The 14,923-nt window shown below is 43.8% G+C and overlaps 1 protein-coding gene across 1 annotated transcript in view; it reads left to right on the top strand.

The window, feature by feature from the left end:
• dock2 (dedicator of cytokinesis 2) overlaps positions 1 to 14,923 on the top strand; it is an 85,058-nt gene that overhangs the window by 64,620 nt on the left and 5,515 nt on the right. Inside the window, exons 27-40 of the mRNA XM_084009213.1 lie at positions 5,271 to 5,369; positions 5,642 to 5,736; positions 6,336 to 6,414; positions 6,535 to 6,635; positions 6,944 to 7,002; positions 7,342 to 7,490; positions 7,817 to 7,902; positions 8,091 to 8,247; positions 9,927 to 9,967; positions 11,678 to 11,768; positions 12,714 to 12,824; positions 13,271 to 13,360; positions 14,037 to 14,141; positions 14,359 to 14,500. Coding sequence (XP_083865339.1) covers positions 5,271 to 5,369; positions 5,642 to 5,736; positions 6,336 to 6,414; positions 6,535 to 6,635; positions 6,944 to 7,002; positions 7,342 to 7,490; positions 7,817 to 7,902; positions 8,091 to 8,247; positions 9,927 to 9,967; positions 11,678 to 11,768; positions 12,714 to 12,824; positions 13,271 to 13,360; positions 14,037 to 14,141; positions 14,359 to 14,500 — 1,405 coding nt within the window. The remainder of the gene's footprint in view (positions 1 to 5,270; positions 5,370 to 5,641; positions 5,737 to 6,335; positions 6,415 to 6,534; positions 6,636 to 6,943; positions 7,003 to 7,341; positions 7,491 to 7,816; positions 7,903 to 8,090; positions 8,248 to 9,926; positions 9,968 to 11,677; positions 11,769 to 12,713; positions 12,825 to 13,270; positions 13,361 to 14,036; positions 14,142 to 14,358; positions 14,501 to 14,923) is intronic.

Below are 14,923 nucleotides of genomic sequence, written 5' to 3' on the forward strand. Positions count from 1 at the left end.
TTATTTATATCTTTGCTTTTCTGTGTGAAAGCATTCTACTCTCTCTCTCTCTCTCTCTCTCTCTCTCTCTCTCTCTCTCCCTCCCTCCCTCCCTCCCTGTCCCGGTCACTTTCTCTCCCTCGCAGCTTCACCTCGCTCTCTCCCTTGAGCCGTTTTGCCGCCGTCCTCCCTCTTCTTTGCCCCACTTTAGCCTCCTCACTCCGTCCTCCCCTCCTCTTTTATCTTTTTATCTCCGTCCCTCACACTCACCTTATCCTCGGCGTTCCCACCCTCTCGTTCCTTTCTATTTCATTCCCACCAGCTGAGAGTGCTGCTGCTTTCTTTTCTCCAGGCAAACGAGACAAAAAAAAGAGCAGATGAATTGAATAGAAAAGTGAGATTAAACACCGTATGACATCAGGCTCTAATTACGCTTAATTATGAGTGCTTTGTTTTTTTGTGCACGGCAGGACTTGTGTGTTGGCAAATTAATTTCCTCATTCGTCATGCATCGGGGAAAAGCGGGAGTATTTCTAACATCTTGTACGGGCAAGTTTAGGCGTCTCAAGCTCATATTCAGAGGTCATTTATATGAGGCAAGGTTGGCTCATATGAGTGAAAAAGATATACATGAATGCAGCAGAAACGCTCAAAAGATAGTGAAAGCATTCCTGTTGTGTGCAAGGGCTTATGTAACTGTGTTTTGACTTCTGTGTTTTATTGTGTGTGTGTGTGTGTGTGTGTGTGTGTGTGTGTGTGTGTGTGTGTGTGTGTGTGTGTGTGGTCCCTTGGTGCAGCATCCATATAACTCCTCCCCCTTTTGGAAATGTATGCGCACTGCAAAGTGGTTGACTCACCTTCATTCTGTTCCAATTGACCTGTGATGAGGCAAGCAAAGTGTCTGTGTGTGTGTGTGTATATATATATATATAGGTGTGTGTGTGTGTGTGTGTGTGTATAGGTGTGTGTCTGCCATTACATAAGCAGTGCCACACATGGGGCCTTGAGATGTGATGACAAAAAAACATAAGGTTGACGAGGTGAGAGATGAGATGTCTGAAGCTCTGAAGTCTCCGCAATTTGATTTTGGAGAGGATGAGTAGAGAATCTCATTGTCAAGGAGGAGGAGGAAGAGGAGTAATAGTGCAGGGTGTGAGCTGGTGAGTTCGTCTCCTACTCTTCTCTCGTTATTCCATGACCTCTCCCCTACTCTCTCTCTCTGCTGTCCCTTCCTTATTTGTACCTGGTACTGATAGAAATAACTGCAACTGGTAGTGTCTCCCTGGATGTGTCTGGGGGAACAGACTCCCTGTCTGAGGACACATTGATCCCTTTTCTGAAAAGGACATACATGTTGAAATGCAAGCACCCGTGCACGAACGAAGACACCCATAGCACCGCTTTCTCACACTCACCCACACAATTAACTCTAATTACTCTCTGCACAATCCATTTCTCTCTTTCAACCCATCCATAGTTCCCACCTCAGCCCCAGGTGTCTGGCAAAGTGTGTGCGTGTGTGTGTGCGTGTGTGTGTGCGTGTGTGTGTGCGTGTGTGTGTGTGTGTGTGTGCGTGTGTGCGTGTGTGCGTGTGTGTGTGAGTGATACAGGGCGGTCAGAGCTGTGAGGGATGCTGCAGGCTTCGTGTGAGACTGTGTTTTGCAGATGTTCTATTTTTAAAAAAATTATGAAAAATCACAGTTGAGAGCAGCAAAATGACTTTCCACCTGGGGGGCACCGCCGAACGACCGACAGGGGAGGGAAGAGGAAAAGAGACCAAAAAAAAAAGGAAAGGGCGGTGAAGAGAGCACCGTCAGGTACGGACCTAAATTGAGCTTATTGAACGTATTTGAATGGACGGTTGTTATCACGTCCCCCCGAGCTTTCCTTTGAAACTCGTTCAATTACAAACAATTTGTGTTTGTAGTCTATTTTGCAACGTGATTGACTTCCTGTCCGTCTACACGTCCTCAAAACAGAATGTCTCCGATGGTGACGCGTGGCAGAATCGTCCGTGCGTACCCGGCAGGTGACACGCTCCGCTGTTCCACACTATTGACTGACGGTTGGGACTAACATGCCGGAAACAATTGCTGGTGTTTCTCTAACAGACCAAACCCTGGTATTTCCGTTTAGGCTCGTGGAAGTGATCACTTTCATGCTCCGTATTCATTTCAAATCAATTATGTGATAATTATATTTAATTAGCATCAATCACGTTCCGCTGTTCAGCCCAGTGGGCAACTCTTGGGGATGATGAACTTTAAATATAGGATTCAAAGTCAAACTGAACTGAAAGAAGAATATGTTATGTTATTAAATGGCATTGTTGGCATGTCTGGTTTCACGTTGTGTGTCTATTCATCCCCTGGACTCGTTTTCCTCTGTAATCTACAGAAAGCAGCCCGTGGGTCAGCTTTTACAGGCTGTAAAGCCGGCTGAAGTAGTTTAGCAGTTGTAAAGTTTGACACGTTGGTGCCGTGTAACACTGCAGCTTCTAGGCTCCCAGCGATGTTTAGTTTAGATGTATTTCTGCTCATGCAGGTGGGCTTTTAGGAAGCTGTCATATTGATGCAAATGTTAAATTACAGCTGTTAATACATTATTAATGAGAGTGCGGAGTGAGAAAATGGAAGGAAGGAGGAGGGGGAGGAGGAGGAAGGGAGAGAAATCCCAGACCTCAACAGCATCTGTGTCCTGTTTTGTCAGTAATCTCTTCACTGTTGCATAAGGCTCGCCTCAACAAGCCCTGAGCGCTCCCTCTGTCTGTCTCACACACACACACACACACACACACACACACACACACACACACACACACACATATATATATATATATATATATATATATATATATATATATATATATATATATTCACACAAGGCTCATAAGCTCCTCTTATGTTCTGATGAAACACATGTTCATGTTCGGACACAAACAGTCGATGGTCAGTTATTTGGCGCCTTGAGAGTTTGTGTTTGTTTTTAGATGGTGTTGGAGGAGATTGAGAGCATAAGTCCTCAGAGACGACCAATTACACAGAAGTAGGGCACTATGACACGTGACCACCCCCCCCCCCCCCCCCCCCCCACACACACACACACACACACACACACAAAACCAGCCAATATGTAACCCGATAGTACACCAGAAAGTGTGTGTGCGTGTGTGTGTGTTTGCTTAATCCTATTATTGATCAACCATTACAGACCAAGGAGGCAAAGAAGGGAGAGTGAGGCGGGCTTTTCTATTTGCTACTCTGTGTTAATGCTTTCTGTCCACTTAGTATAATTACATCATTTCAATGCTTTCATGTTAGGATATCTGTCAATAACACGTTTTTTCTCCATGTTGAGTACATTTTAATGCCTCTAAAACAAAACCGAGGCATTATTTGAAGAGGACCACAACCCTAATTTCAATAACTTACCTGCGTTACTTCAGTGTCACATTAAATAGATCTACCATGTGATGGGAAGGTGAGGGGAAACTACAGGAAGAAAGTTCACACACATGCATGTGTACACGGTGAAATTCTGTTTTTGTTTTCTTATGCAAATGAAAATCTCCTTTTTACAGTGCAGACAACCCAAACACACACACGCCTCGCTCCTTTTGATTCGATGAAATCTGTCACCACGTTCGATGCCGTTCATCTTTCATCTTGGTTAACCGTCTGTCATCCTTCACCTCGGCCTCGTGTTTCCCTTCCGTTCCGGTAACTCTGCAGGATAATCCCACCACAAACCCCCACCTGCTAAAATGAAGCAGGAATACCTGCACATCTGCCACGTTTGTGGAAAAGGGGTTTTGTGACTTCGTTCCAGCAATTAAGCGGAGGGAAGGATCAGAACGCGTTGATGTAGAATTAGAACAAAAGGAGCCGACGGCGACTTTAAGCGGGGCGTAAGTGCATCTCAGCGGTGTGAGAGTCGTGGCTGCTTGTTAACGGGGAGAAATGAAGATCAAAAGTGGAATAATTGAATATCAAATGTCACTTTATGTGTTGCAGATTATTTTTCATTTAAAATGTTTATTTTATTTTCTTCTTTCAATTTGGACTCAATGTTTTATTTCAGTTTGTCAGGTCATTTTAGTGGGAAGTGGAGGGGGCTGATGGGAGATGAGTTTAGCTTTACTTAAATCATATGTTATATATGCTAATTGTTTTTACCTTCATGCCATTGATTGTTTTTTTGTTTTTTTCTCTTCTGGTCAATGCAGTTGACTTTTTGTCCATTTCTTTTCTGTTTTCTTCTCGTTTCTTTCCCGACAGCCCTCTCCATGTCTTCCCTCTCTCAGCCTCAGAAATGTTTGCACTACATTTTCCAAGAATGATTTGCTTTATTCCAGCTCAAATATATATATTTTATTTTAGCATAGGAAATTTCCACACACAATTTCAACTTGAAATATAAAACTTTCTTCATTTTTGTGCCAGTTCTTATTTTTCATGTCTCACTTTCACAGTAATGTTGCCTCTGTCTCTCGAGTCTTCTTCACTTTCATCTCCTCGATTCAATTCTCCCCATTACCCGTCTCTCCGTGTGTGTGTGTGTGTGTGTGTGTGTGTGTGTGTGTGTGTATACATATTCAGAGTTAAGTGCACATACTGAGGAGTTAAAAAGCCAACTCTAAAAGGAAACCCTGCAACATGTGAATCAGTGCTGTATGTTTGCATTGCCAACAAGATGAAAGGTGCTTTTGTGAAATCAGGAGCTTTTATGCATTTTGTTTTGAAGTGATTTTGTATGAAACATATATATATATTTGACAACGAGTCAACTGTGACTTTATGTCGACCACGTCTTGCGTTGGACAATGGACGGGAATTTAATGTTTATCAAAATTGCCACTCTCCTTGATAATGGCATTGCTCTGTCGTGGTTTATTTATTTCTGTTGTATTCAGAATATCATTTTGAAGCCTTATTATTGAGGGCCACATTTTAAAATACAATTTAGAAACTGAACAGGCGACCAGACTTCCTGGCAATGTTTACAGTAATTATGGTAATTTATGAATAACATTGTGGCGATTACTTTTTCACGCAGACAGCATCTTAAAACAATACCATCGCGTGGTCTCGCTCAGAGCGCTGCCCTTTTGTTCCAGGTCTTGTCTCATGTTACGACGATGCTGTTCGGACTTTAGCAGAGATTTTCATCTCGGTTTAACGACGCAACAGAAGCGTTTAGGCAGCATTAAACACGCTGCACCAGTGAATGAGCTGAAGATTGAAATGTCTTTGGACGGTACCCCAAAAGTAACTCACACTTTACCTTTGCAGTCCAGGGTGGTGGCCTGCATGACGGCTATCCTCAGTCAGATGGATGATTGTCACTATGATGCATACATCGAAACCTTCACTGGAAGCTCTGATCTAGTGGTAAGTCCACACACACACACCTGCAGATGTCTACGACGGCGTGTTAGGGACACTGTAGGAAGTAGTAAAGAAATAAATAACGGAGCTGAGAGAGGGGGGCAATATTCGGAGAAAAAAGTAGCAAATTTACGAGCTTGGAAAGTGGAAAATTTGCGATATTTAACTTGCATTTTTGCAAAGATGTCTGTTAAGTGTCTCCAACTGATTTGATTGATATTGCTTGAATGAAAATGTTTCTATATACACACATTCTCCTTCTCATTTCCCTGCAGGACTTCCTGATGGAGTCCTTCCTACTTTTCAAGGAACTGATTAGGAAACATGTGTATCCGTCTGACTGGATGGCAATGATCATGGTTCAGAACAGGTACTACAAGCACACACATACAGACCTGAGATCTGAACCGTCCACCCACTGTGTGTGTCTGTGTGAGCTGCTGTGGCGTATCTGTCTGGGATGTTAGGCTGCAGCCGTGTGTCACAGGAAGAGAAAAGGCAAATGGGTAAAAATGGGAGTGAGGAAGAGGAGGAGATGGGTTGATAAGGAGGCTACAGAATGTGGTCTGGGGAAGAGATGTGCAGGGGTTGGTAGAGAGGGAGTGCCAGCTGGCTGTGAATAACAATGATTGAATGGTAGATAGTGTTCGTGCAGAAAGGACGGGGAGCAGATTTGCTACTTAACTTGTGGAAATGCATAAAGTCACAAATCACCGATGCACTTGCACGCTGTGTGAAGCCGCGGCCGTGATGTCTCATCGTCACAGAAGCTTTGAATCTGAAGCAATCTTGTGTTAGTAAAGCTCAGCGGCTGTCAAAGCTGAAATTCTTTGAGAAAACAACAGATAAGTTGCATTTCTCCATGTTGAGAGCCGTGTGGAAGCAATGGATATGCTCTGATTAGTATTGACCTCTGGATTGTTCTATTTGTGGCATCGACGCTCACAATGTGTGCGTTTCTCCCATCAGAGTGTTCCTGAGAGCCATCAATACCTATGCAGACACAATGAACCATAAGTTCCTCAATAACGACGACTTTGAAGTGCAGGTAAGTGTATTTATTTGTGTTTAAAGGCTTTAAGACATATTGACATTGTTTTCCCCGTGCTGCTTTTAATGAAGACCTCTACTGTGTCCCCCCTCTCCCTCGCTCTTCCTCTCCGTCTAGTTGTGGAATAACTACTTCCACTTGGCGGTGGCTTTTATTACCCAGGAGTCTCTGCAGCTTCAGCATTTCTCGCCAACCAAGAGGAACAAGATTCTGGCCAAGTGAGAGAAGGGCCATATAATTTCCTTATTTACCCCCCACCCCCCCACCCCCTCTAATGAAACACTCAGTGATTTGTGATCTATTGTGGAGTCTGCATTCACTGTTTACACTCCCACTGCCTATTAAAACCGTGTGAGGCCCAGAAAGACATTCAATTTAGTTCATGTTGGGGCACATTAGCACAGTGTTATCTCTTCCACTGGGCTGTTCGGTTTCTGAAGATTTAAAAAAAAACATTGCTTCCAAACAAAGGTGCGTATTTCTCTTTCTGTCTGTTCATATAATCAGTTTTATCTCTTAATTCCAGATACGGAGATATGAGAAGACTCATCGGCTTTGCTCTACGGGACATCTGGTACAAACTAGGTAAGAAAACAGAGTTTATATCCGTGTTTACACTCATCTCAAGGCATTGTTGGGGAGGGGGAACCAGTGGAAGTTGTTTTCTTTACAGCATGGTAATAAGGGTTCACGATGTCAGCACCATTTCACATGGACAGGCATATAACACATAACTGTATAAATAAAATGCACAGTGGCCCCTGGTAGTCAGAGAACGCTGCATGCACAGGATCGTATTCTGGAGATGGGAATTCCAATTCACATCTCCATTATAGAAGGAATTGAATTAGGTTGTGTTGGTGGAGAGAGACCTGTGGAGCCTTGATGAGGACCCTCATGTGTGTGTGTGTGTGTGTCTTTCAGGCAGTCACAAGATCTGTTTCATCCCCGGCATGGTGGGTCCCATCCTGGAGATGACTTTGATCCCAGAAGAAGAGCTGAGGAGGGCCACCATCCCCATCTTCTTCGACATGATCACCTGCGAACACGCACAGTTCGGGAACTTCCTCAAGGTTCACACACACACGCACACAGAAATGCTCGAGAACATTCCTCTCATTTCTGCACACAGACTGTCGGAAGATGACAAAATGCCAAATCACACAGCTTAAACACGAAGAAACGCCGGCTACATGCACATTGTTCTCATCCATTGATTTCCTGTGGCTCTTCATGAAGGTAAAAGAGTCACCCTCATTACGCTTGCATAATTGATTTTCTTCTTTTTCTACGTGTTTGTTTTGTCCCCTCCTCCTCTCCCTCTCCCTCCACCTCTCCCTCCACCTCTCCCTCTCCCTCCACCTCCCCCACCCCTCCCTCCCTCTCTTGTCTTCTGTAGTTTGAGAATGAGATCATTCTGAAGTTGGACCACGAGGTGGAGGGAGGAGGAGGAGACGAGAGATACATGCAACTACTGGAGACCATGTAGGCCTGAGTATTAGAATATGAACACAATTACAGAAGCCATGAACAGCCATTAAGCCAAAAACATGGTATACTGTTTGAAAAGTGGTATAACCGACACTCAATAAGTTAACTTTGGACTCATGTCCAAACACTGAATATCAAGCCAGAGTCCTCTGATACACCTGTGTATGCTTCTTGTCCGCCAGCCTCCTGGACTGTGCAGCAGAGAAACCCCTGCTGAGGCCACAGGTGCAGCACTTTGTCGCCTTGGTGAAAGGACTCCTCATCCGTCTCCTTGACTACCGCACCGTGATGAGCGACGACAGCCGCAACAACCGCATGAGCTGCACCGTCAACCTTCTGGTAAAGTCCCGACTCCTTTCACAATTGTTTGTTCTCCACAATCGAGATGTTCAGCTGGGCTTTCTTAAACCAACGTGGGTGCAGATCCTTGAATTTCACCACGTTGCTGTGAGCCTTTCCATAATAACGTCCTGCTTTTCTGTAACCTTGTGCTGTTCTATGGAGCTGCAGTATTGACCAGCGAAGGTGTTGATCTCTCACACACACACACATCAATAAAGTCATTATTAATTGAAAGACTAATACAAGAAGAGAGATGTAAGTGAGTTTGTTCCCGACAGACCTCAGTCAATAATCTCCTCCGCACCGAAAGTGCCGCATCGATTTGATGATTTCATAATGCAACACTGATTTAATGTCTTGTCTTTCACGCCGGGGTCTTTGTTCCCGTCTCCTATACTTGATTTGTGTGCTGATAGATCTGACGGAAAGGATTCATCTCTGTGTCTGGTCTCTTTGCAGAGGGTTGCATCAGCTGCCGTCTGTTCCACATCTTTTTCTCCTATGTGATCTCCTAATAAGATTCTCCCCCTCAGTATACTCAAGTTTAGTAGCGGATCCCATCCACCGACCGTACGATTCAATCCTATCCTTCCACCTCCATATTCTGTTTGCCTTCTTTGATTTCTGCACTTTTCTATGTGGATTCCTAGAATTTAAATTCTTCCAGGACATCTCCGAGACACCAAGCGGTTAGGAGGATGACTTAATGATGAACTGTTGTGTCAGTTTGTTTCCCATGAGGAGTTCAGGCTGTTGGTGCATGACAGAGATGTTGGGCTTGTAGCCTGTGGCAGCCGTCCGTTAGCTATTCTCTTTCATTTGTTCAGCCAGCTAAAAGTATTGAGAGGACCCCTCCCCTTCCTCCCCCGGGGGGGCAAACTCCACTTAGGTGGTGCACACACACACACAACTAGTGTATGTGTGCTTCCTCATGCAGATGCACTTTTCAAAGAGAACACAAATAGCCTCCCACAATGCTGACTAAAGCATGTTGTTCTAGCAGATACCAACCCTTTCTCCATATGAAGTATACACAGATTGGCTCATGGCTGCCGCCTGGTGTGTTTTGGCTTTGTGAAGATGCCTAAAAGACGATTCTGTCGTTCCACTGTCGTATGTTGGGACGATGTTTCAAAGGCGACTGCTGAGAGTAAAGACGTCTGACCTTCATGTAGACAGACATTAGCTAATAGAGTTAAAGATGACAAACAAACAATATGTATCTGACCTTTGCAACAGCAACAATAAATAAATAAAGCAATGAGATATAAATATGCATAGCGTATGCTTTGGATTCCCAGTGAACTTCACACTAATTGTTTTTTTTGCATATTTGTGCTCTTATGCGTGTTTATGTGTGTGTATTGTTGCGTCTGCTGGCTCGTGCCGGCGATGCGAGATGGGGGTGACATCGGTTCGTTCCACTCCTCCGTTCTCTGAAGATGTCATTAAACTTCATTTAACTGGGAGTTTAACATAACGAGTGTGCGTGCGCGCATTAGGCATACAGTATAAGACACGTAATGGGCGCGCACAGCCTGTTTAGACAAACACTCTCCCACGCAAATACAGAAACGACTACACTGATAATCAGTGCAGCTGTTCAGAATGAATTTAATAATCTGTATTATGCATGTCGACTGCAACTCGACCGACTTTTTCTTTCGATTTCACAGAACTTTTACAAGGACATCAATCGGGAGGGGATGTACATCAGGTATGTATGTCCTGCATTTGACCTGAAATACATTAACGTGGTGCATTTCTGTGTTGTATATGCATGTGTGTGTGTGTGTGTGTGTGCGTGCGTGCTGCTCCATAATCTGACAAGGGATTATATGAGTCCCACTGAATTAATGTCGGAATCCACAGGATCAGCTCTTAGTCTGACTGGAGGGCGAGCAGAAAGAAAGAGAGGCTTGATTGGCGGGAGGGACGGAGGGCGAGGGGGTGGGGGTGGGGGTGGGGGGGGGGGGGGGCATATCCTGTCAGGTCCCATGTGCTTTCTGGCGATGGCTTATGGACATAATTATGTGTGAATGTGAGCTCAACTCTGTGGTTAATCAGCCGCCTCCACCTATCCTGGGGAGAATACGCTTCACACGACCAGCTCGCCAGTTAATGCAAACAGACATAGTTTCATGGAAGCGCACATTGGGTCACTACGTAGGTGTAATAAACCAGAATGTTATCATATCACATATACAGTGCTAGCCGTATTAGTAGAGGCCATTCATGGATAATGAAACTTCAAACTCATTATGTTCTGGCCCAGCGGGGGGTCCATTAAATGTGCAGCTTAATTGCTAACATTAATATGGGAAATCAAACTAATTCTAACGTAACTACTGATAATTCCCTGTACTGTATTAATTATATACGACATATGTACTAAATACTTTACTGCTTGTTTTACAGTTGGTATCAATCAAACTGTGACTTTGGAAAATGGCTTTCCAAATAATAATTTTGTGATTTCAGTGCCACCTAGCCTCTATGTTACACAAAAGAATTAGGCTTTTTTTATTTTTAAATGGACTTCCAGTAAATCTGTCAATACACTCCATAATGTACATATATGTACATCTATAAACCAGCAATGTTTCTTCCATTTGGTAATGATAAAACCTTAATTTAACGTGATTATTTAGACAGATGAAATTTATGGTTTTATGATTTAAAACACACGGATAAAGAAGAATGAGCTGCCTTTTCCAACATAATTGGGTTTTTTGAAAACCACATCAGTGGTGAAAAGACAGAGAGAAAGAGACTGAAGAACAGGGGGGATGACAAGCGAATGGTGTGAAGTGAAGGGACGTTGAGATGAGCAGGTTCGGTAAGCAGATTGAGGTGCAGCTTGACTAAGTAATCAAACCCATGCAGGATTGTTCATTTGAAAGCATCAAGAAGCCGCTGCTTTCTTGCTTTGTCATCAATTCCATGGCAAGAAAGTCCAGCCGGACACAGAAACGAATCAAAACAAAAACCAGGCGCTGTATAAGAGTACGTCGCTTCACTCGCAGCCTAATGTTCCCGTTTTCCTTCTTGTCAGGCATATTATGGGGCCACAAAACATCTGTCAGATCATTAAATAGACTATATGTTGACTGACCTTTTTATGTTGTGTGCATATTTCAGGGTACGTATCTGTGTGTGTGTGTGTGTGTGTGTGTGTGTGTGTGTGTGTGTGTGTGAGCATGAGCATGACACAGACAGAGTGAGGCAGTGTCACACCAGTGATTAATGCTTCATTTGCTTCAAGTTGCCCAACAGTGGCATCTAGTGGAGGAATATATACGTTACATGTTACATTATTAAATCAACTTGACCTCTGTGTGTGTGTGTGTGTGTGTGTGTGTGTGTGTGTGTGTGTGTGTGTGTGTGTGTGTGTGTGTGTGTGTGTGTGTGTGTGTGTTGTGATCAGGTACCTTTACAAGTTGAGGGACCTTCATCTGGAGGGTGAAAACTACACCGAGGCAGCATACACACTGCTGCTCCACTCTCGTCTGCTGAAGGTAGGACATAGGTACACACACACACACACACCAACACACACACACACGTGTGTATAGAGAGAGACAGAGCGAGAGATACGTTTTGTCATTTTAATGCTGGACCCAATGTCTTGCTCTGTCGAGTGACTTTTCCGTCACGAAATAGACCCGTTTTTTATGAGCTGGTAAATGGTTGTTAAACCGCCGGCCTCCGAATGATTAAGCCCCGAGGTTAGACCCTGGCATGGCATCCAGCATCGTGGGTGCAGCGCTATGGTGATTGATTCCTGTGTGTGTGAGTTTTTTTGTGTGTGAGCAGCATCACACAAGTGTGTGTTTGACCTCTGTTGTCCCTTCATCTCTTTTATGGGACACTTAGAGACCCAGAGAGAGAGGAATAAGGGCATCCCTGCCTCCCCCCTCTGCCTCCCTCCTCCTCTCTATCTGTCTGGGATCGTTACATCAAAGCAGTTGAACTCTGTAACATTTTTTATAATCTCCATTCATCTCCGGTGTCAGTCCCGTCATGCCCGCTTCACATTACTGGGACGAGCGGGCGGCAACACGCAGCACACTCTAATCCCCCCCCCCACTTCCCTAAGCAGATAAAACAGGTCCAATAATATAACTCAGTTTTTGGAGATTAGTGTGCACTTTTTCTTGGCTTTCTAAATTAATTTTGGTGTAATTTATGTGATGGGAGATTAACCATTGTCTCATTTATATAATAAATGAGCATTGTGTTGCTTGCTTTTGGGCACACATGGCTTATGACTAATATTGATTTATTACAGCAAAGAAACTAAGCTTCTCCTCTCTCGTTTCAACATTGTGATAAATGGGACGCTTAAAGAACCAAATTTGTCCGACTAACTTTCTTTCTTTAGGTTCAGCGATAAACAAGTATCCATACTTTGTCTCACTTTCCTGCTCTTGTTTTGATACTCCATCCCGTCTCCGTTCCAGTGGTTAGACGAGACGTGCAGCCCCCAGTTTGAGTCCCACGGCTCCCAAACGCAGCGGCAGCTGAAGGAAACGCTCTACGACACCATCATCGACTACTTCGACAAGGGCAAGGTCAGCATTGTTTGACACTAGAACGCGCCTCTCGTGCTTCACTACGCCTTGAAGTTTTTGGACTTAACTTTTTCTTTTGGGTGTTTCCACAAGTCTTTGAATTCCTTTCACAAAATTATGGAGATAAATCACAATATTAGGGAAACTTCTTTGTTCGATTTGGGGTGAGAAAAAAAGCCCCTAAAATCAGAATTCAATGCACAGACTTTTATTTTGTAAAATTTTCCAAATGTCCCATCGTTGAAAGGCACTGACCTTCAATGCCTTTCAGTGATGAGGGTGTTAGATTAATTGTGTCTTCTCTGTGAATGCTTGATTTTCTCTATAAGCTCTCCAGAGACGTTCATGAGATGAATTCCCACCACAACAGCTGCTGTCGGTGTATTAACAGCTGCTGTAATGAAGGACACTTCTTCCTCTCTTTTTGTGTGTGTGTGTGTGTTTAGATGTGGGAGGAGGCCATCACTCTGTGTAAGGAACTGGCTGAACAGTACGAAAATGAGATCTTTGACTACGAGTTGCTCAGCAAGAGACTGGTAATATATGACGCTCTCAAACCTCCACGCTGCGTCCTGCACATAATCTCACATCGTTTCATTCTGTGAGACTTCACCTGATTCCCTTTATAGATGTTCCAGATGTTCTCGTGTGTAAGTGGGTGTTTGAAGGAATCCATTTAAGGTTTTTAAATAGCAGCAATAAAACAGCTAGCTCAACTGTTGTGTACCGGACCCTTTTGTAAATTGAATGCATCATTTTTGTTAATATGTACGTTGGTCAGGCAGTAAAACACACACGAATGCTTACTTGACCTTTCAAATCAAACTTTTTCCACCTTTCACAATAACCATTTGACCGCCAAAGTGTGATTCCTCATTGGCTTCTCCACCTTCTCCTCCATCTCCCTTTCACTCTCCTCTCCTTCTCCCCTCCCCACCGAGTTTGACTCTTTTCCCCCCCAAAATCTCTCCCTTTTCTTAATATGACTTCGGCAGCGGCTCTCTCTGCTAATGCAGAATTTATGTGGTTATATAAATGACAGACAATGCCCTTGGATGCGGTGCGTTTTTATTTTTGCTCCATCTATCACCCTTGAAGGCCCGGCATTGTGCTGAGGGAAGCTTTGTCATTGGCACCAGCTGATAAAAAGTGCTGCATCTGAAACTCTCTCCTCTGATCTCTCTCTCTCTCTCTCTCTCTCTCTCTCTGCAGGAGAAACAAGCCAAGTTCTATGAAAACATTATGAAGATCCTGAGGCCCAAGCCAGACTACTTTGCAGTGGGCTACTATGGGCAGGGCTACCCTCCATTCCTCAGGGTTTGTACAACAAGTGGACAAAAGAAGTTCTCACGTTTTAGAAACACAGATTGTAAAAAGCACAAAGGTGTCAGTGACTCCCTTCCTTCTGCTCCATTATCAGCACTGAAACAGAGCTGGACGTGTTTCTAATTAACCAGCAGAATGACAACAGAATAAGACACCAGGGAAAAAAGAATAAAATAATCATTACTTGTACACTTCCCTGTGGCTTCAGGACAAGGTGTTCATCCACCGTGGTAAGGAGTATGAACGCAGAGAGGACTTCCAGAACCATCTGATGAGCCAGTTCCCGAGCGCCTTGCACCTCAACACCACCACCATGCCGGGAGATGACATCAGGAACTCTCCACTGCAGTGTATCCTTCTGGCAGATTAGCACACACACACTCAAAAACACACAAAAGTCATATAAAGTGACCTTGTGTAGTCATGCACAATCATACCTTTCAGGTGTCATCTGGATCTATATTTAATTTGAACCCCTGTTGTAATAAATAATGTATTTGAATGACTTCGTGAAAGTCGTAGAACTTATTATATTTGATTACTTTTCTAATAAATGTTTTAAACCGGGTAATTAAGCCAGATGGTTCCTCAGGTTTGACATTGAGCATTTCAATGTTCATCGTACAGAAATGTTGAAGCCCTTTTCTGATTTCAAAAGGAAAATGTTGTAACGTTTCCAGCCCTGAAAGCTGGTGCTGTGCGGCTCCAGTTAGTTAGAGAAATGTGCATTGATCAGATGAGAGGCAAGAATGTACACAAATCCATGCATTTTT

This window comes from Eutrigla gurnardus (genome assembly GCF_963514095.1).
Source record: "Eutrigla gurnardus genome assembly, chromosome: 5".
NCBI lineage: Eukaryota > Metazoa > Chordata > Actinopteri > Perciformes > Triglidae > Eutrigla > Eutrigla gurnardus.